The 20348-nt window shown below is 39.7% G+C and overlaps 1 protein-coding gene across 1 annotated transcript in view; it reads left to right on the top strand.

Moving 5' to 3' along the window:
• PLXDC2 (plexin domain containing 2) overlaps positions 1-20348 on the top strand; it is a 436027-nt gene that overhangs the window by 180719 nt on the left and 234960 nt on the right. Inside the window, exon 2 of the mRNA XM_056114593.1 lies at positions 4697-4908. Within this exon, the coding sequence (XP_055970568.1) occupies positions 4697-4908 (212 nt within the window). The remainder of the gene's footprint in view (positions 1-4696; positions 4909-20348) is intronic.

The following is a 20348-nucleotide window of genomic DNA, read 5'->3' on the forward strand; positions in this document are numbered from 1 at the left end:
TAGCACCATTTTCTCACTCCTACCAAAAAAGTTCCAGTGCAAGCCCACCACCAAAATGAGCCCATCCCCCCATTCCTTCTGGCAACCACCATAAATATCACTGAATCTAGGAGTTTTCTCTAATTTCTTACTAATTCCTCTAAGTCAGTCATTCCTATTCCACATTGCAATAAAACCATCCAGTAATTCTTTCATTTCCCTGTTTATTTCACTCAGTGTAATCTCTAAGTTCTATCCATTCTGTCTCCAAAGACACAATTTCACCTTTTGAATTGTAAAATCGTATTTTATTGGGTATATATGTCACAGTTTATCCAGTCATCTCTTGGTGTCCATTTAAGTTAACTCCACGTTTAGCTTTTGCAAATAATGCCTCTATGAATGCTTCTATAGGGGTGCTAATATCTTTTTGAACTAAGTGTCTTAATATCTTGTGAGTAAGTGTCTAGGACTGGCATTACTGGGTCAAATTAAATTTCTGTTTATATTTTTTAATGGTATTGCTGCAGAATTTTCCACAGAGGCTGTACCAATTTAAATTCCTACCAGTAATGTGCAAGAATTCTTTTACTACAAATCCTCATCTACATGATGCTTTTAATATATAGACTTTTCTCACAGGTGTGAGACTATAATCTCATTGTGATTTTGATTTACATTTCCTTAACAATGTGATATTTAGCATTTTATTCACATGTCTGCCATGGGCTGTTCTTAGTCTGTTATATCTATTTTTTTTTATGTAGGAGACTGCTATTTATTCACCCATTGATTAAGCTGATGGAAGTAGGCATGAACTTCACAGTACTTTTTAGAAAAAAATTATTGAATATCCATGAAATAGACCATTACAGTTCTGTTCATAATTAGGTTGTAGTCATTCAGTGATCCAACACCTATCCCTACACCAGTATATATTTCCCATCACCACTGTCACTTGTTTCCCTCCCACCATCTTCCAACACTCCACCCCCCACCCCCAGCCTTTTTTTTTTTACTCTCTCCTATTCCTTTTGTGTGTTATGGTTTGCAATACAGGTACTCAGAGATCATGGTATTTCTTCAGGGCATTCAGTATTTTTATCAGGTTGGTTAGGCTGAGTAACTTTTAACTGGGTGGCAGCTTTGGGGTGTGAACATGACTGCCAAGGCTTCCAGAAATACAGGGAGGTGGGGAGAGATAGGCCATCCAGACTCTGAAAAAGCCTGGAGATTTCAGTCACAAAATCCGCATACCAAATGTCTTAGTGGGGTCTGTCCTAAGATGGTGAAGTCTGGTTGGGGGTCTGGGGCAATTTTGGATTATGGGAGCAAGCACCTCCTGGGGACTCTGTCTGGGTGGGCACAAGCTAACCTGTCCCCCTCCAATTTAACATGGTCTGCTCACCTTTGTGTGGGTCCAAGATTAATTGTAGCTTTTGCTCTCTTTCGAGATTTATGTATGGGTCTCTGAAGCAAGGCCATTAGAAGAGCTTACATGGTGATGCTGGAGTTGGTCAGTGGGGTTGACTGCTGGTGCTTCTAGCAGTATAGGGAAGTGGTGGAAGGTGGCTCTTCCCAACTCTGAGTAATAGGCTTTTATATCTTATTCTTGAGGCACTATACGTTTTGCTTAAAGTATCAAAACCACCAAGACAAAAGACCTCCATTTTTATTTAAGTGTGGAAAATAAGGACTTTCTCTAATGCTCTGTGTTTGGAACTCTTTATGTCAGGGAGAGTGAGAAAGGACATTCAAGAACTTTGAGGAATAGACTTCCCATGCATAGAGCTTCTCCAGTATTAGTCTATCCCTTGTCTATCCCTTGCACTGTGTCAGGGCCAAAGAAGGGAAAGTGATGTTACTGGGTATCATGACAAACACGGTATTTTGTCTAGTGTTCTCAATATCTACAAAGAAAAAGATAAGATAAATGCTAGGGAATAGACAGTGATGCCTATTTTAAAGAAACCTAGAGTTTCTTTGCAATAACAATTGCTTTGCAATTATGTTGTGTTTCTCTTTTGAAGATTTTTAGTAAATACCACTTTTTAAAAAAATTATTGAATCACTATAAAATAGTTACAAGCTTTCATGTTTGGATTACAATCATACAATGATCAAACACCCACCCCTCCACCAATGCACATTCCCCACCACCAATATCCCTGGTATACCACCCCCCTTTCCCATCCTCTCACTGCTCCCATGGAAGACAATATTCCCCATACTCTCTCTCTATTTTGGAACATTATGGTTTGCAACACAGATACTGAGAGGTTATCTTGTTTGGTCCATTATCTACTTTCAGCACACATCTCCCATCCAGACCAATTCCTCCAGCCATCATTTTCTTATTCAGCAACCATTTTCTTTTCATATTCTCTATTTTAGCAGCCTTCTCCCCTCTGCTCATGAGGCAGGCTTCCACCTATGGAGCAGTCTTCTTGGCCCTTGTATCTACCGTCCTTGGGTTTCAGCCTCACATTATGTTATTTTATACTCCACAAATGAGTGCAGTCCTTTTATGTCTGTCCCTCTCTTTCTGATTCATTTCACTTAGTATGATACTCTCCATGTCTATCCATTTATAAGCAAATTTCATGACTTCATCTCTCCTAACCTCTTAGTTTTATAAAAATATAAATATGCGGGTTTTTTTCTGATTTACTCTTAAAGAGTACTGACAAAACCTTGGTTGAAGTTCCCTTTATGTGACTAAAATTTGTTTTTTAAAAAACATACAATCCATTAACTGCATTTTATTTGTGCCATATTACCTAGATTGACCCTCTTAATAGGATCATGCATAGATTTTTCAGTAATGGTCTAACTCCTCCTATGTGATTCTTTATAGTTAGATGGCATGCTATGTGTGCATGCATGCACGCATACACAGTTCTAGTGTACATCTCCTAAGTTGACTTACTGTTGTTCTAATAGGTCTTATCGGGTAGTTAAAAAACTTTATTGCTTATTTTTCTTGTAATCCACCTTGTATATTTTGGGTAATGAGGCAGGTTATATAAATAAAGCAAATAAAAGTGCTTTATATAGTGTTGCCTAGACTCATAGGTCTTAAAAGGCTGGCATCCCCAGGAAAAGCTGTCACTTTTACAGGTAAGATATTTTCACCCTCATTTAAAATATAGGGTAGCTCAGGCATAGAGAGTTTTTGCAATTTATCTCAGCCCCCATATCCAGTGACACAAGGAATCAGTTGTCCATCTGTGAAACTCCGGCCCTTTTCAGCTCTGATAATTCTGTGAGCTCTTGGAAAAGTCTAGATTGCAAACACTGTGGAGGTCTTTTTCTCTGTGCTGCTTCCTCTAGGCCTTACTGTGGGATGTATTTTAAGGTTATGGTGAAGGCAACAAATATCCTGTTCAAATAAATTAGGACCTTTCTGAGTTGAAATAGAGGTATTTCACACCCTTTGCGTGTATTCTCATGACTAGTAGTAAAGCATTAACTGAGATCAAAGGGTTCTAAGTAACTGATTCAATGGTATTATAAGCCCCAGATAGCATATTTGGTCTCTCAGAGTTTTCTTGCCTGGAAACAAGGAGTCATGGGACATACAGCTATAATTAAATCACAACTCACATAGCCCCCTTTGAATACGTGGTCTTCCAGTTAGAAAGCCTGTCACTTCATATCTTCTGGTCATAGTTACATAGAAGAGGGCTGTTCTTCTTGATCAGAAACTGAATTTCCCATACGCATGGTACACCTTCCCCTGCTGACCCACAGAAATGAAAGGCAGAGTAATGATTAAATCTAATTTTCCCTCCTGTAGTAGCAGGATGAGCTGGGTCAGCAAGGCCAGTCCCTGTAGATGGCTTCAAAATACCTTTGTGATTTGATCTTCTTGCCTCCCCATTCATTTCTCTAAGTGCCTATCACTGTCATTCTTTACCACCCCGACAAGATTCCAAGGTGAGCGCAGAACAAATGAACAAGAGCTCTTGGGATGCCTCCTGAGGCTGTTGCTTATTAAATGAGGTAGATAATGAACCAAGTCTGACTGCAAAGCTGCAAGGCAGGTTAGCACACTTACATGAGATCACTCCATACACTGTTAACCCTTTCAGATGCATTGCTATCTCATCGCTGTGTAGCAGGACTCCCAGGAAAGGAATATAAACTCGTGAGTTAATTATATGACTTTTATTTTCTAATGTGGTGAAAAACACTTGGTCTCATTCCTTTATTTGTGTTAGAGCATACTTTTTTTCAGAACAACCAAAGAATGTTTATGAAGTGTGTGCTTGTGTGATGAAGTGCATTTTTGTGCATATGTGTGTGATGAAGTGTGTGTGATGAATCACATCTGCAGGCATGACTTCAGTTTTCGCACGCATGCATGCATGATGGGATGAGTGCATGTGTGTGACCATGAAGAGTATTTGAGTCTGAAATGCATATGGGTTTATATGTGAGATGAAGCATGTGTGAGGCTGATGGGGGAATAATAAAAATGTGTTGCTTTGGGGCTGTCTCTTAGGCATTCTTGTCAGGATATTTGGTGATACCTAGAAATATATTCTACTCAAAGGTGTTCATGCTAACTCAAGAATATTACCATTAAACAGATTTCACTGTTCCAAGTTAATTTGCTACTTGGGATTTGCAGAACGTGTTTGATTTCCCTGTTCTAGCACTCACTTATATGATACACACATCAGGTAACTCATTTAATTTTGTTTCCCAATAGATTGGCAATATCATGTGGCACAGATCTTCCCAGGGATGGAAGAGGATGTTGAGGTGGACACACATGCCTTCAGTCACAGGTGGAAAAGGAACTTGGACTCTCTCAAGGCCGTTGATACAAACCGAGCAAGTCTGGGTCAAGACTCCCCAGAGCCCAGAGGCTTAACAGATCTGCTGCTGGACGATGCGCAGGACAACACCACACAGATTGAGGTAGATACATTGTCTGGGTAATTGTTTGGTGTAAGGAATATATTCCCCAACCAGTTGCCCAATTTACCATTAGCACTGTCCTCCCATTGTTCATTGATTTGCTCGAGCGGGCCCAGTAACGTCTCCATTGTGAGACATGTTGTTACTGTGTTTGGCATATCGAATACCTCACAGGTAGCTTGCCAGGTTTTGCCGTGTGGGCGAGATACTCTCGGTAGCTTGCCGGGCCCTCCGAGAGGGGCGGAGGAATTGAACCTGGCTCAATCGGGCTATCTGCGTGGAAGGCCCTACCACTGTGCTATTGCTCCAGCCCAATTTACAATCTATCTATCTATCTATCTGTCTGTCTGTCTATCTATCTATCTATCTATCTATCTATCTATCTATCTATCTATCGGGGGCCCGATAGATAGATAGATAGATAGACAGACAGACAAGATAGATAGATTGTCCTTTTTACTCAGTGTAGAGTCTTCACACTCTTGTAAAGGTAAATTTAATTAGTTGAAGATGAATATGGTACTCCTCAGTGATTCAGTAACAGAATTATAATGATAGCAAGTAAACTTAATAATGATCACTTGGTCATTTAGTTGCTGGCTTATCCATTAATTCCCCCATGTAACCATGAGTTTGGCATGATCTTGAAAGTGAGGCAACACGAGGAGAAACAGCTCTTGTCTGCAAGGAGCTTGGGGTGTTGGAAGTTAAATGCCTTTAAGTGGAGCATCATCCATCTGATTGTGATAGCGGCAAATATAGGCTATTGCAGGCCATGGAGAGAGAGAGGCAGGCAATTGCCAGAGGGACTCTGTATATCAGTGGGCAGTGGACTTGGCCAACTGGTGAGGACTCTCTGGGTTGATTGAACCTATTGGTGCTGAGAGAGGGGCCCTGCCAAGGCAGCTTCCCTCTGCAGTTCATTATTTACAGAACCGAAAGGCAATACTTTAGCACCTTGAGTGACACAAGCCATTGTCCTAATCTTCCTGGGCTTCGGGGATATCCTGAACTGTAGGGGGTCATTTCCTGGAAATCTGAGATTTCTGCTTTGAACTGGGATAAGTTCCTTTCTATGGTTGGAGTAGCACTGTAGCACTGTCTTCCCATTGTTTACCAATTTGCTCAAAGTGGGCCCAGTAACATCTCCATTGTGATACTTGTTGTTACTGTGTTTGGCATATCAAATATATCATGGGTAGCTTGCCAGGCTTTGCCGTGGGGACGAGATACTCTCGGTAGTTTGCCGGGCTCTTTGAGAGGGTCAGAGGAATCGAACCCGGCGTGGCCGCATACAAGGCATATGTGCTATGGCTTCAGCAGTTGGAGCAAAAATAATAATAATAAATAAATAAAAGGTAAAGGTAAAGGCCCTCCCGTTGTTCGTCGATTTGCTCAAACGGGCCCAGTAACGTCTCCATTGGAGACTTTGTTGTTACTGTGTTTGGCATATCAAATACGTCACGGGGAGCTTGCCAGGCTCTGCCCTGCGGGCGAGATACTCTCAGTAGCTTGCTGGGCTCTCCGAGAGGGGCGGAGGAATCGAACTCGGGTCGGCCATGTTGGCTGCGTGCAAGGCAAATGCCCTACCGCTGTGCTATCGCTCCAGCCCAGTAAATAGATAAATAAATTTGTGGTAAATGGGGGACATGAATGTGGCAAATGGGGGACATGGGGTGCTATACCTGACAGTGCTTGGTGATTTCTACTAGTTCTGTGCTCAGGGATCACTCCTGATTGGGCTTGGGGAACCAGATGCAGTGCAGGGGATCAAACCAGGGTTACCAGCAGTCAGAACAAATGCTTTGACTTTCTCTATTGTCTCCCTGGACCCTGAGTCACAGACTTGAAGAAGGAAGGTTGGAGTCAGGCTAGTGGTCAGGGAGTATGCTCAAGGTAGATTATAGGGTTAGCAAGAGCAACCTTAAGGATCAGATTGGGGAGTTAACTTCTTATCATTCTGCTAAGTTTTTAAACTCAGAAAACCTGATCCTGTTCCTAAACCTGATCAAAGAGAAACAAACAGGTAGATCTCAGGGACACAGGAGAAACACCCACCTGGGAGCAGAGACCACTATCGATTGGCTTCTGCTGGAGCCAGGCTCCTCACCTACCTCTAGCAGAGGTGCTGGTTCAGGTGGGAGAGCGGGGAAGGTCACAGTGAAGCAGGTCTGGCCCACAGGGAAGCTGCCTGGGAGGCTGGAGGCAGGCAGAGCCTCTTCCATGATTGCTTTAGGGACCTTTTGGGCTTTCTGAGTTTGACACTGAGACAGACATAGGGACAGGAACGGGGAAGCTCTTAATCAGTAATGCTGTTCTTCCCTCTCTGGGCTGATCATTGCCAAATTGTACCCTGGCTCCTCTGACAAATGGTTGGAGTTAGAGTTCTGTTGTCCAGCCATCGTCTTTCTGGATCTTCTTTCTCAGTTTGTAGTTTCAGTTTACTCCACCTCCCACCCCCACTCCCTTGTCCCAGGTCTGGGAAGCACCATGTAGCACACCTTTCTCTGTGCCATAGCCACTGAAAGGCTAATTATTTAAGTGTACAGTTGAACCCCATGAAACAAATACTGCAATCTTTTCTGGGGTCTTGTTTCCCTGCAGTGAGTGAGAGGAATCTGGATACCCAAAGCACAGTGCATTGGGATTCTGTGTATATATGAAACAATTTTCAAAACTTCTCTCTTCTTAGCTAGATGATTGTCATTCCCTGACTGCCCCGCCCCCCTTGCCCTGCCCTGCCACACTCCAGCACAAACCTTTAACAGGCTACAGAGGACACCTGAAAAGGGCTCTTCTGACAACTGCTGAGGCCTCTTTGGGCCACAGAGTTATTATAGCAACTCAAAAGTAAGCAATAATGATTCTCCCCCAAACCTCTCTTTGCCTAGCTGGCCCTCAGGAGTGGAGAATCCAGTAAATGGAAGCAGAGTTGCCCAGATCTGATGCCTGACTGAGTTTGAAAGGAGAGAGCTCAGATTCTTAAATCTCTAGATCTCTGGACTGGATCTGGGCAATCTTGATCACTGTTCAGGGAGAAAACACCTTGACATGGGGATGTGACAATCCAAACCTGGTGGTGATGGCCATTCTTGGAAGATTTTTCTCTTTTCCACGTCAGCAGAGGGAGATGTTAGGAGGTCTCAATGGATGCAGGATCCATTTGCTGGACCTGGTCTTGGTGCTGAGGTCTGTTAGGGTCCTGTCTATCTCTGCTCATGAGTTTTGCATTCCCAGATTCACTGGATGAACTTGACAGGACGGGCCTGTCAGCTATCAGCTTTAGAGCTAGTGTTTGTCCTAAGGCGTCCCATGAGTCAAGAGGCTGGAATTCAAACCCAGGCTGCCCAGCTTCCAAGATTTATCTTTTCTCCTTTGCTTCCTCCAGTGTCAAGAAAGGGAAATTATACTTTGGCTTATGTAATAATGTTAGATAATGGTGGCCCCTGATTATCAGTAGGAAAATAACATTTGGGTTTCAATCTGCCTGTGGAAGAAACACATCCTTTTTTTTTAAATATTATTGTGAATCACAATACTTCACTTTATTTATTTATTTATTTTATTAGTGAAACACCATGACGTACAGATGTAGACTTGCATCTACATGTAAGTAGATGTTTACTACTACTTAAACATAGTTTAAGTGCTTGGGTTTCAGTTATACAATGATCAAGTATCCATCACTCCACTAGTGCCCATTCTTCACCACCAATGATCCTCGGAGCCCTCCCAACCCCACAGCCCACCCTTCCCCACCCCAACTCTGCCTCTGTGGCAGGGCATTCCATTTTGCTCACTCTTTCCTTTAGGGTATTGTAGTTTGCAATAGAGGTTTTGAGTGGCCATTGTGTTCAGTCTGTAGTCTACTTTCAGCACACATCTCGCATCCGGAGCGAGTCCTCCAAACATCCTTTACTTGGAAAAGGAACACATCCTGAAGTAGATTTATTTAACAAGAAAATGACTGTGTCTTGGTAAGTTTATTTATTTTAATGGGGTTCTGGGACAGATAGAGATTATTGGGATCTAAAGCTCCATCCATCATTCCCTGGCACTGCCTGTAAGTTTGGGAAATGAAAGGCTGCATCTGAAACTTTATTGCAGATTGAGCCCTCGAAATAGAACTTGAAGATTTGCATTTCTTTTGGAGAAAATACTCTTGACTGATTGTGTAAAACTGGAAAAGGGAACTGAATGGTTATAGTCACTATTCTGTGCTGAGTATTATAACAGAATTTTATCTTTGTCTTAAGAAATAGGAATTTTGGTTCATATTGCTTAATATAAGCAGTGAAAATGAAACGATATGTGTTCCTTTTTTTGATGCTTCCAAAGTTGTTGTCTTTCATCAAAATTATTTTTCCCAAGATTCCTGACTATACTTGTGGTTCTTAAAATGATGTGTATCACCATGAAATTAAAACCACCCTGAATGGCATTCTTGGGCTTGTTCTCCTCAAGTTCTGGTCATGTCTAGACTTTTATATTCTACTCTCCCTAGAGAAAGACAGAAGCAAAGGATAATAACAATCTTACTGTTTTGGCACACATTCATTCCACAATTTGAAAAAATAAAAGACAAAAAACAACTTTTAGTCTACTAACTTGGTGATCTTTTTTTTTTCTTGCTTTCTTTTTTTTTTTTTGGCTTTACACAAGTAAAGATAATGGAGGGATGCAAAACTTAGTTCCAGTTAAAGAATTCCTCCAGTGGATACACATTGATATTATCGCTGTAGTTTTGTTTTTTAAAAAAATATTCTTCTCATGAGGCTGTAGAGAGTTTGAAACACACTTGTGTTCCAGTTCTATAAGCTTAGACTTAGCAGTTAACAAATGTCAGCATTGGGTATTTGATCATTGTATAATTGAAACCCAAGCCCAAAAATGTGTAAGTCTGCAACTGTACCTCATGATCTCTCACTATTAAAAATTTTTTTAATAAAAAATTTAAAAAAACCAAATGTCAGCATTAACCTAATGCTTGTTTGTGTGAGATATTTTTATTCCTGTACTTCTTCCACTCTTCCATAGACCCATTGAGCCAAATGAGGAGCAAAGTGTCTTCTGATTAGCAGACATTAAAACAATCAGTGTGTATTCTTTGTAGTTGTTTTTGAAATCTAGGACCCTCCATCACTTTCAGACAAAGTTGAATTCTATTCTTATTCCCCTTCTCTGAGCAGCCTTCAATGAATCCGCTGCCCCCAGAGACACACACAAATGGGCATGGAGTCATGTGTCCATTCCTTATCTCTGCACAAATTGTCCTTCCATTGTCTGGCACTATGCTCCAACAGCATCAGTACACCTTCTAGACTGGAGGACCTTATCTCTGTTTTGTGCCAATCTCTAATCTTCAGAAAGCTCCAGTTCATCATTCTTACCCCTGTGGGATAGGGGTGGGAATATTGTCCTTTGCTTTATAGTCATTAATTTTGATTACCTTCTAACCCTCTAAACCAAATGTCTAGTTTTTTTCCATATGTTTGAACATTCCACTTCCCTTTTTAGGACAGTTACGTTGTTTTGGAAAGCATAGCTATGTGTGGTTTTCCTTTGGCTTTGATTCTAAAGCACCTGGGTGACTTGAGAAAAGGAAGGCTTTAACATTGATCTATTGATAATATCACTGTAGCCTCATGATTCAGACATTTTCTGTACTTGTGTTGGTGACTTGTGTTACAGGTCTAAGTGGAAGGACCAGAGTTTTACCACAGAACAGATGAAAGTTACTTGTTTTTAGTCTACAAATGTTCTCAAAGTTATTAGATTAAATTGAATTGCTTATCAACAATATACCTTGTGGGTTTCTTACTTTGGTGCCAAATTAGAAATTTTGAAATGGTTCGGCAGTTGCTGATCACATATATTCACAATTAAGAAAATACCTGGGAAGATTGAGAGTTGTGAGCCAACATTAATGATAGATGTAGATTGGAAAGCATAGCAATTGTTTTTCTGCAAAATGCAAAAGTAAAGCTTTTGTTTGGGCTGAAGATATAGTAGAGTAGATAAGGCTCTTGTCCTGTGAGCAGCCTATCTGGGTTGGATCCCTGGCACCACAAATAGACCAGAGAACCTCACCAGGAGTGACCCCTGAAGACAGAACTAGGAGTAAGCCTAAGCACCACCTGGTGTGGCTCCCCACTAAAAAACAAAACAACAAAACTGGAAACCAATTTTTAGTCATATTCTGTGATGTGCATTGTCAGTTGTGTGTGGATCTGTTTTTTTAATTACTTGAACAAAACTTTAAAAGTTGTCTATTGCTAATTGCTGTACATCTGACTATTGTGTGTGTTCTGACATTTTTTGTCATCCATACATGGTGATGAATCTGGAAGGCTAGATATCAGCAGCAAATACTAAATCTCATGGAAAGCACAGTTGCTATGATGATTATTTTGCAAAGAAAAAGACAAATTACATAGTCTTTCATGCTGCCATCTTCCTGTGTACAATACAGAAAATATACCAGATATTTTGAGATCATGGCAATTTGTACTGCACAGACTTTCCATCATTAATGATTTATCAGGAAGATACTTGTAGGTCACTGAAAATTTTTTGCAAGGTACAACTTGATCAATGAGCTTAGAATATTTCTCTGAGGGATATGAGGGATGCTGGTGGTGGGAAATTTACACTGGTGGAGGAATGGGGGCAGGAACATTGTATGACTGGATTTTGTGAAATCCAATCATGGAAACTTTGTAGATGTATCTCACATTGATTCAATTGAAAAAAATTAAATTAAAAAAATCACACACACACAAAAAAAGATTTTTCTGGGAGAATGAATGGGCTCTGGCTCTGAAAACCAGGGAGACTGGTTTGGCAAAAGGCTATGGATGACCCGATTAGTTTCAGAAATATTTAGATTTCTGAACATTAGTGTGCATAACCTCTAAGAAAAGCTTTGTTCAACCTTTTTTTGCATCTTTTACACTGAGACTGAGCTGTGGCTCCTGGCCATTGTCTTCCCTGCCAGAGTGACCTGCTACAACCTTGATAGCACCTATTAGTGTGAGTTGAGAACTGACTTCATCACTTCCAGTTGGTATGCCAAAGGTTATGTTAATTAACAACAAAATCTTTATTTGCTTCTTCTCTTTGGAAAAATGGCAAAACACATAAATTCAAGCTTCTGATTTGATCCCACTCATAATCGCATTTTCTTTGAGGATATTGATGAAAATTTTCCCTTATAAAATTTTGTGTAGTTGTTATTCTTTGGGCCACACCCAGTGGTGCTCATGGTATACTCTTGACTCTGTGCTCAGGGATCACTCCTGGCACAGCTACATGTACCACATTAGGTGCTGTGGATCAAACCTAGGTCTGCTGCATGCAAAGCAAGTGTCTTATCCATTGTACTATTGCTCTGGTTCCTCCTTTTTTAAATTCAAACTTTGTTTGTTTGTTTATGGGCCACCCCTGGCACTTCTCATAGCTCAGTTCTTGGGGTGTCATTCTTGGTAGTATTTGGTGACAGTGGAGTGCCAGGATGGAAGCTGGACCTCCTGCATACAAAGCCTGTGTTCCAGACCATTTAGCTATTTTCCTGGTCGAGGACTTTAATTTTTTGTAGAAGAAAATGAACTGAAAATGATGACTCGGGCCAAATTCTTTTCAATTATTGTTCATTCCCTAATAAGATAATGAGGATTAAAATAGTGCATCATAAATCTTTCTCACTTATAAATTATTTTGAGTTTGACTTGCCATCTCTTTATCGAAACAAAAATTAAAAAAGATCCATAATTGTCCCTCAAAGAGTTCCATAAAGAATAACTGAATTATCTTTGCGATACTTTACTGTTAGATAACATAGTTTCCTTAGAGTCCTGGCATGGAAATAGTCCTCAACATGTTACATACTAATTGCAAAGTCATCACATATATTTGTTTTCAGACAAGAATTATGTATCAGAGTAAATGACACTTCTGCATTTTCTGTGAACACTTAACCCTCCTACCCTCCCAACCAGTACTCTTGATATTTTTCCTCCAGTTTCTCCCTACCTCAGTTCCCTGCCATTTAAAAGGACCCCTTATTTTTCTCTACCACTCTTTACTGCAACTAGTGACAAGAGTTACTAGCAGTGACCAGCAATTTCGAGTGTAGGAAATGGTAGGGAACTTCTAGTCAGCTGAAATTTATTTTTCTGCCCCATTGGTGACCTTTTCTCTGCTCAGAGTACCTTCCAACAGAACAATTTAAATACACTTTCATGAACATTATTTTCAGTATCAAAAATTAATCACAGTACATGGGTGGTAGCCAAATAGATCATTATCTAACTGATATATTAAAATCATGCTGGAAATCTGATTTATGCAAAATGTCTTTATTTTGGTTATCTCTTGGTACCACACCCAACAGTGCTCAGGAGCAATATGTGGTGCCAAAGATTGAATTCGTGTCAGCCTTGAGCAAGACAAGTGCCCTACGCAGTGTATTGTCTCTTCAGATAGTATCTTTCTTATATGTTGAGTAAAGGTCTCAGGGTCAGGGAGACAGAGGTCCTTTCTTGCTGGGGACTACTTAGGAGCAGAGAAGCTTGTTGTTGATGTTCAGATCCTCCCTCCCTCCCTCCCTCCTTCCTTCCTTCCTTCCTTCCTTCCTTCCTTCCTTCCTTCCTTCCTTCCTTCCTTCCTTCCATCCTTCCTTCCTTCCTTCCTTCCTTCCTTCCTTTCTTTCCTCACTTGGAACTTCCCCACTATTTGTTTTTGCATTTAAAAATTTTTTTTATTAAAACACCATGAGATACAGTTACAAAGCTTTCATGATTATCAGTCATACAATGATAGAACACTCATCCTTCCACCAGTCTACATTTTCCACCACCAATGTCCCCAGTATCCCTCCCCCCGCCCAATCCTCCCCTTGCCTTTATGGCAGGCACTTTCCTTCTTATCACTCTCTCCTTTTGGGCATTATGGTTTGCAGTCCAGATACTGAGAGGCTATCATTTTTGGTCCTTTGTCTACTTTCAGTGCAGTGGTACCTGGAGAAGTTCCCCTTCGTGAAAGTGCTCCAGGGCAGATCCAGTCTGTTTTGTTTTGTTTTTCTTTCCTTATTGGGTGATCATGAGAGGAACCTGCAATTGCACAGGGAAAATAAACATTCCAGAATCAAACACTGAGCAATACAGGCTTAGCTGCCAGCAGTTTAGAACATGCTGGAAAATATCATCAACCAGCTCTTGAGATGCAGGAGGTCATAGGTTTCATGGAGTACCGTGGAGTACCAAGCTGAGGCTGAATTCACCTCCTTGAGTGAAGACAACATTGGCCCTGAGCTCTCTAACTTCTGAGCTATAAAGAAGGAACTTTTGGGGTCACTCATTGAACACTCCCTGTCTGTGCTAATAATTTCTTAAGAATTAGTTCTTTAATTTTTTTTAAGATTCAGAAGCAAAATTATAAAATGATTGTAACTTAAAGAGAGAAAGTTCTGAGTTGGCAGAGGCATGCCAGTTGCACAAACATTATCACCATATCTGAGGAAATAATGACTCCACAACTTCCTCCCTTAAAAATTTGTAGTATAATGAGTGTCAGCCCTGTGACAAGAACTTACCTCATTTTTAGAAATAAATCAGTCTGATACACAAACCCACACTACAGCTTTGCCATTAATTTTCTCTAACAAATTAATGAGCTTTCTGCAGTTAGAACCAGCTCACTGATAAAACAAAAAGAGATCTCTCTGTAAATAATGCTTTATAATTTCTCTCCTGGGCTGGAGTGATAGTGCAGTGGATAAGGTGTTTGCTTTGCACACGGCCGACCCGGGTATGATTCCTCTGCCCCTCTCGGAGAGTCCAGCAAGCTACCGAGAGTTTCTCACCCGCACGGCAAAGCCTGGCAAGCTCCCTGTGATGTAGAAGCTTCTCCTGACCTTTATCAAAGATGTCTTTCAAAAAAAAAAGATGTCTGTTATTTATGCCCTAATCCATTATTTTGAGTCAGGTGAAAATCCAATTAGATGTAAATGTAAGTGGCTATTTAGGCGATATTTAAAATTTCTTGATTATTTAAACTTAGCATATGGAATGTTATATTTTTAAGCAATGATGTCTAATATACTTTACCAACTTTAGTTCACCTTAAATTCTGAAATAGTTTTAAGTAGGGTCTCTTTACAACAAAATCGCACATATATATTCATATGTATTCTTTGCATTTGCTATAAAGAAATCTGCCCCTTTACCCCCTATTAAGGAAGGCATCAAATATCCATAAAGTTCTTTTAGAAAGGGATAATAGCAGTCAGAATAAAAAGAACTACCTTTAATTTCTTTTTGTATATCTCTAAAAGAAAACCTTTCTGTTAATACCCCAGCAATGCAGAGATGTCTGAATTCGTCTAAAAACAGAAAAGAATTGAACTCTGCAGCCCTTGGGAGCAGTTGTTTGAGTTATTTTCTATGTGGTATTTCAAGCCTGAGCTATTAAGTTGAAATAATAGTTTGGAATCCATGGTGTTGAATTGAATGAATGGATTAAATGCTGCTGGAACTATTTATCTTTCACAAGAAATTTCTAGATCTTCTGTAAACTTTATACATTTGCTTAATCATGAGCTTTTACAGCAGAGCTTTGCAAAACATCCATGTTCACTTTTTATATAGTTTCAATCTTTGAATCTATAAACAATATCTCTACCTACATAGCACCTGTTTTTACTCTTTTGGATTTGAGATAATCCCACCGTAGCCAAAGGAATTTAGAAGAAAACTAGCTAAATTTCAAAATGTCTATTTAAACAGAAGCTTTGTATTGTATAAAAAAAAAATCACTTATTTACTGCACCTTTTACAACATAGTCTTAAGTACATCCAAAATAAAAACATTTCAATATTTTTATCTAACATTTCATAGAAAAATATTTTAATTTATTTTATTTTTATTAAGACTGTATGTTTTAGGCATACAGAGTTGCAACACCAGTCCTGCTACCAGTGTCCCCAAAGTCCCTGCCTGCCCCCTTGGCAGGCATATAACAAATTTATTTCCTATTGCTTGCTCCAACAAAACTTAAAAGAAGTGGCAAATAGAATTATCAGAAGATAAATCAGCAAAAGTCAATTTGTAGTGATTAATTCAACTTTGTAAATAAGAATATTCAAATTGTTTAATATAGTGTACTTCATATTCTCATTTACATGACTAAGTTTTCAACATTGCATTGAATTTTATTTTGTACTTGAACCGTATTGCAGTAATCATCATTTCTGTCATAAATGAGACTTCTCCTTCCGCCTCAACCCTGGAAGGCATATGGCAAATTTATTTCATGTTAATTGTTCCAGAAAATGTAAAAGAATGGAAAATAGAATTATTAGGATAAAATTCAATTTGTGATGATCAATTGCTGTATGTTTTTAACCTTTCTTAATCTAGTATAGGACAACCATATACAACATTAGTCAATATCATATTCAATACCACATGATGGGAAGCTTCTCCTATCTTGTAAAGAAGCTCTTTTAATGCTTTTTGCAAAACTAGTTTCAGGGATGTGAATTCCCTGAGCTCTTGCCTATGCATGTGAAACTCTCTATAGTTTCTTCAAATCTGAATGATAATCTAAAGACATAGAGTATTCTTGGTAAGGCGTTCAGTTCATTGAGCTTTTGTACTGCATCTTTTCATATTCTTCTGGTTTATAGAATCTCATTTGATAGATTTGGTATAAATCTTATGGACTTTCCTTTGAATATAAGTTTCTTTTTTTGATCTTACTGTTTTCAGTATTTTGTCTTTATTGTTAGATTTTGTCATTTTGAATATATAATGTATCTTGGAGTTTTCCTAATTGGATCTATTTTCAGTGGGACCCTTCAGATCTTTTGGATCTTGATGCCTGTAATCCCCAACTCTGGGAAGTTCTTATCAATTATGTCTTTATTTCTTATCAATTATTTTTTCACATTTGCTTTCCTGATCTTCAGAGACTACAGTGATTCTTATATTGTTCCTCTTGAATTCATCCCTTAGTTCTCTAGTATGCTGTTCATTACTTTTCAGGCTATTTTTCACTCTGCTGTTTCCTAATGGTTTCTTCCTTCTCATCTTGGAGCTTCTCATTCTTTTGCTCAGGTTCTGTTATTCTGCTAAGAGTGTCTATGGACTTTATATATAGATAAGATATAGATATAGATATAGATATGGATATAGATATAGATATAGATTCTACTATGTTATTCATTTCTGTCATTTCTGACTGTAATAGCTTTTTAAATTTAGACTCTCATCCTTTCTTGTGCTTCGCTGACTACTTGTGCTATTGTTTTTTGATGAACTCATTGAACATCCTCATTATAGTAATTAAAGACACTCTGAGGATTTACTGGTGTTATTTATGCCTTCAATGATATTGTTTTTGCTCATTGAGCCTGATGTTTTCCTGTGTGTTTTCTACATTGTTTTTCTAGTGTTCTTGTTGTGCTGGAGGTGCATTTTTGTAGTTAACCACTGAGGAAAGTAGTGAGAGTTAGCTAGAGGTTGCTCTCTATCTCCTCTGAATGACAGGGAGAGTAATTGTGAGCAGCATGTAATTTGTTGAGCAGTTCTATCATGCAACTGCATGCTTAAGGAGCTGTGGTATGGGCCCTTAATATGATGCACATCAAGAAAGGCTGCTGGGGCCCAAACAGGAGAGAGAGGGTTTTCCTTTCCTTGAAGATCTGCCTCTCTTACCTCCCATTCAGAATAGGCCCAGTGATATTCTTACCCAGAGGTAAGCCTTACCTGGAAAGATGAAGCAGAAAGAAGACTAGCAGAAATTTTCACTCTTTGATTTTCTACCAAAAATAACTGTGCTTAACCTTTCAGGGTTTTATGAATTCAAACATGGAAATTTTTTTTATAATTTTCAAAGATCATTCAGTGGTCTGTTATTCTCAGCTTTTTTTAAAGAAAATTTTATGCTATAATGTTTTCCAATTTATTATATTCCAGTGCCCTTCACAGCATTCACATTTGATTTAAAATCTTTGCTTATTCGGTCATTTAAAAAATCATAGTAAAAAAATGAAAAAAATCATAGTGAGAGCCCTGTAGCATTTAAAGTATCAAGTTCTGAAAATATTCATAAGAAATATTAGCAAACTTTCCCAAAGAGCTTAAACAATTCATAAATTGTAAACAAAATTATAAAGTATCCTTTTATCTCAAGTCACAATTACCATTTTTCTCTTTTAAACAGCAGTTTAGCAAGAACGTTTTACCATCCTTTTATGTCCATTGAATGATCAGATATAACTTTACTTTTTTCACAGATACCTATTAATATTTATTAGAAAAAAGAATTCAAATAAAAATGCGTCTCAGATGACAAGAAAACAATTTGATAAATTAATATACACTGCATAGAAAAAATGTACAATGCATACGAAATCTTGCAGACTCCACGCCAGGCTGTTTTCACTCAGGGCACCCCAGAGAGGGGCGGGTAAGAGCCCTCCCCACCCCAGGGACCCAGCCCCAGCAGCTGACCTCCACTACCCAACTGCCGCCATGCTCCAGGCAGCTTTCCAGACACATCATAAGATATTTTCTACCCATGCTCCATAATTACCACACCATGTTTGATGGAGTTCAGACAGTATGCAATACTATATATATATATATAGTATATATACTATATAGTATAGTATGTACACCCACCACCTGGCCCCCTGGCGCCGTGTAATCCCATCAACGGCCAAGACTCAGAGACTATAAAATCCAGCTCCTGGACAAGAACAGTGCAGTCTTCTGCCCCCACGCCTGGCTGTTCCTCGCCGGGGCCTGCTGGAGGGGAGCGGGTTGAGCTTTCCTCCCGCCCCGACCAGGGCTCCGGCAGCCGAAGACCTCTAGGACCAGCCACCACCATGCTGAGACCACTCTCCGCACACATGAAGGTACTGGCAGAGGGACAAATCCACGCGGGTTCCGGGGCCGAGATCTCCCAGCCTACTCTGATTGGAGTCGAGCATCCTACACCCAGATCCTCCAAATTCCAGTAGGCGGGGGTCACACCCACCACCTGGCCCCCTGGCGCCTTGTAATCCCATCAACGGCCAAAACTCAAAGACTATAAAATCCAGCTCCCGGAACCACGCGGCCGCATTGCGCGACATCTTATCAGGACATCTTTTTATGACATCTTATTATCTCATTCCTACTTTGGACAAACTTGCAGGCTATCAAATGTAGCCTGCCCACAGGGCAGAGTCTGGCAAACTCCCCATGGCGTACCAAATATGCCAAATACCAGTAACAATGATGGGTCTCATTCTCCTAAAGAACCTTGAATATAATCTCAGGGTTAGGATGAAAGAGACGTTACTGGGGCCTGCTTGAGGCAATCGACGAATAGCAGGATGATGAAATGAAATGAAATGAAATGAAATGAAATGAAATGAAATGAAATATATGTATGTATATATATATATTTCTTGGAGAGCCCAGCAAGCTACGGAGAGTACACCGCCCACATTGGCACAGCCTGGTGAGCTCCCCATGGCATATTCAATATGCCAAAACCAGTAACTATAACAGGTCTCATTCTTCTGACCCTGAAAGAGCCTCCAATTGTTGGGAAAGATGAGTAAGGAGAGGCTGCTAAAATCTCAGGGCTGGAGGGATGGGATGAATAGAGACATTACTGGTGCCCGCTTGAGTGATTTGACTAACAATGGGATGACAGTGATACTTGACAGTGAATATATACACTGGTGCTATGGGAAAATATTCATTAGAAATGTTTTCCTATTACTGCTTGATTCTGGTGATGGTAAAATTATCTTCTAAATAATAACAAACTTTTAAAACACATCTTTGTGCTTTCACTGTTCTTCAGGAGCTATGTAGAAAGTACTACTTTTGTGTGTGTGTGTGTGAACCTAAGGAAATGAAAAATACTAGTACATTCAGAAGCCTCATGTTCTTTCTGTCAACATCTCTTCCGAACTGAGTCTGTTTAAAAAAATTCAGGAAGCAGTTCCAGTTCAGTTACTTATTGTTCCACCATCAACTTGATTGGAAATCAAAATCACTTTTCCCACTACAACCAAAATAAAACTGTGCTTCATGTACCAACTTTGCTATGGGCTGAGTGGATTTAGACTGTATTTGACATGCTTTTCTGGGAAGCAATCATAGCACCTTCTTGAGGGAGTTCTGCATTGGTGTTTTGTAAAGGTAAAATTCTTAGATGAGAACATGGTAGTATGCATATAATCAGCATCATTTGATTTTAAAGATAATTTTTTTAAATCTGCATTTTTTTCTCCTTAAAAAATAGTGGGGCGGTAAGTAGGGAAGTAGAATCCGGGACAAACATAAATTCTCACACTCTACTCCGTTCATCCTCACAGTGCTTTTTGCCATTGACCTCACATCTGCTCCATAGCCTCCATACCCATATGCTCATGTCT

The sequence above is a fragment of the Sorex fumeus genome, unplaced genomic scaffold, assembly GCF_029834395.1.
Source record: "Sorex fumeus unplaced genomic scaffold, SorFum_2.1 ptg000026l, whole genome shotgun sequence".
NCBI lineage: Eukaryota > Metazoa > Chordata > Mammalia > Eulipotyphla > Soricidae > Sorex > Sorex fumeus.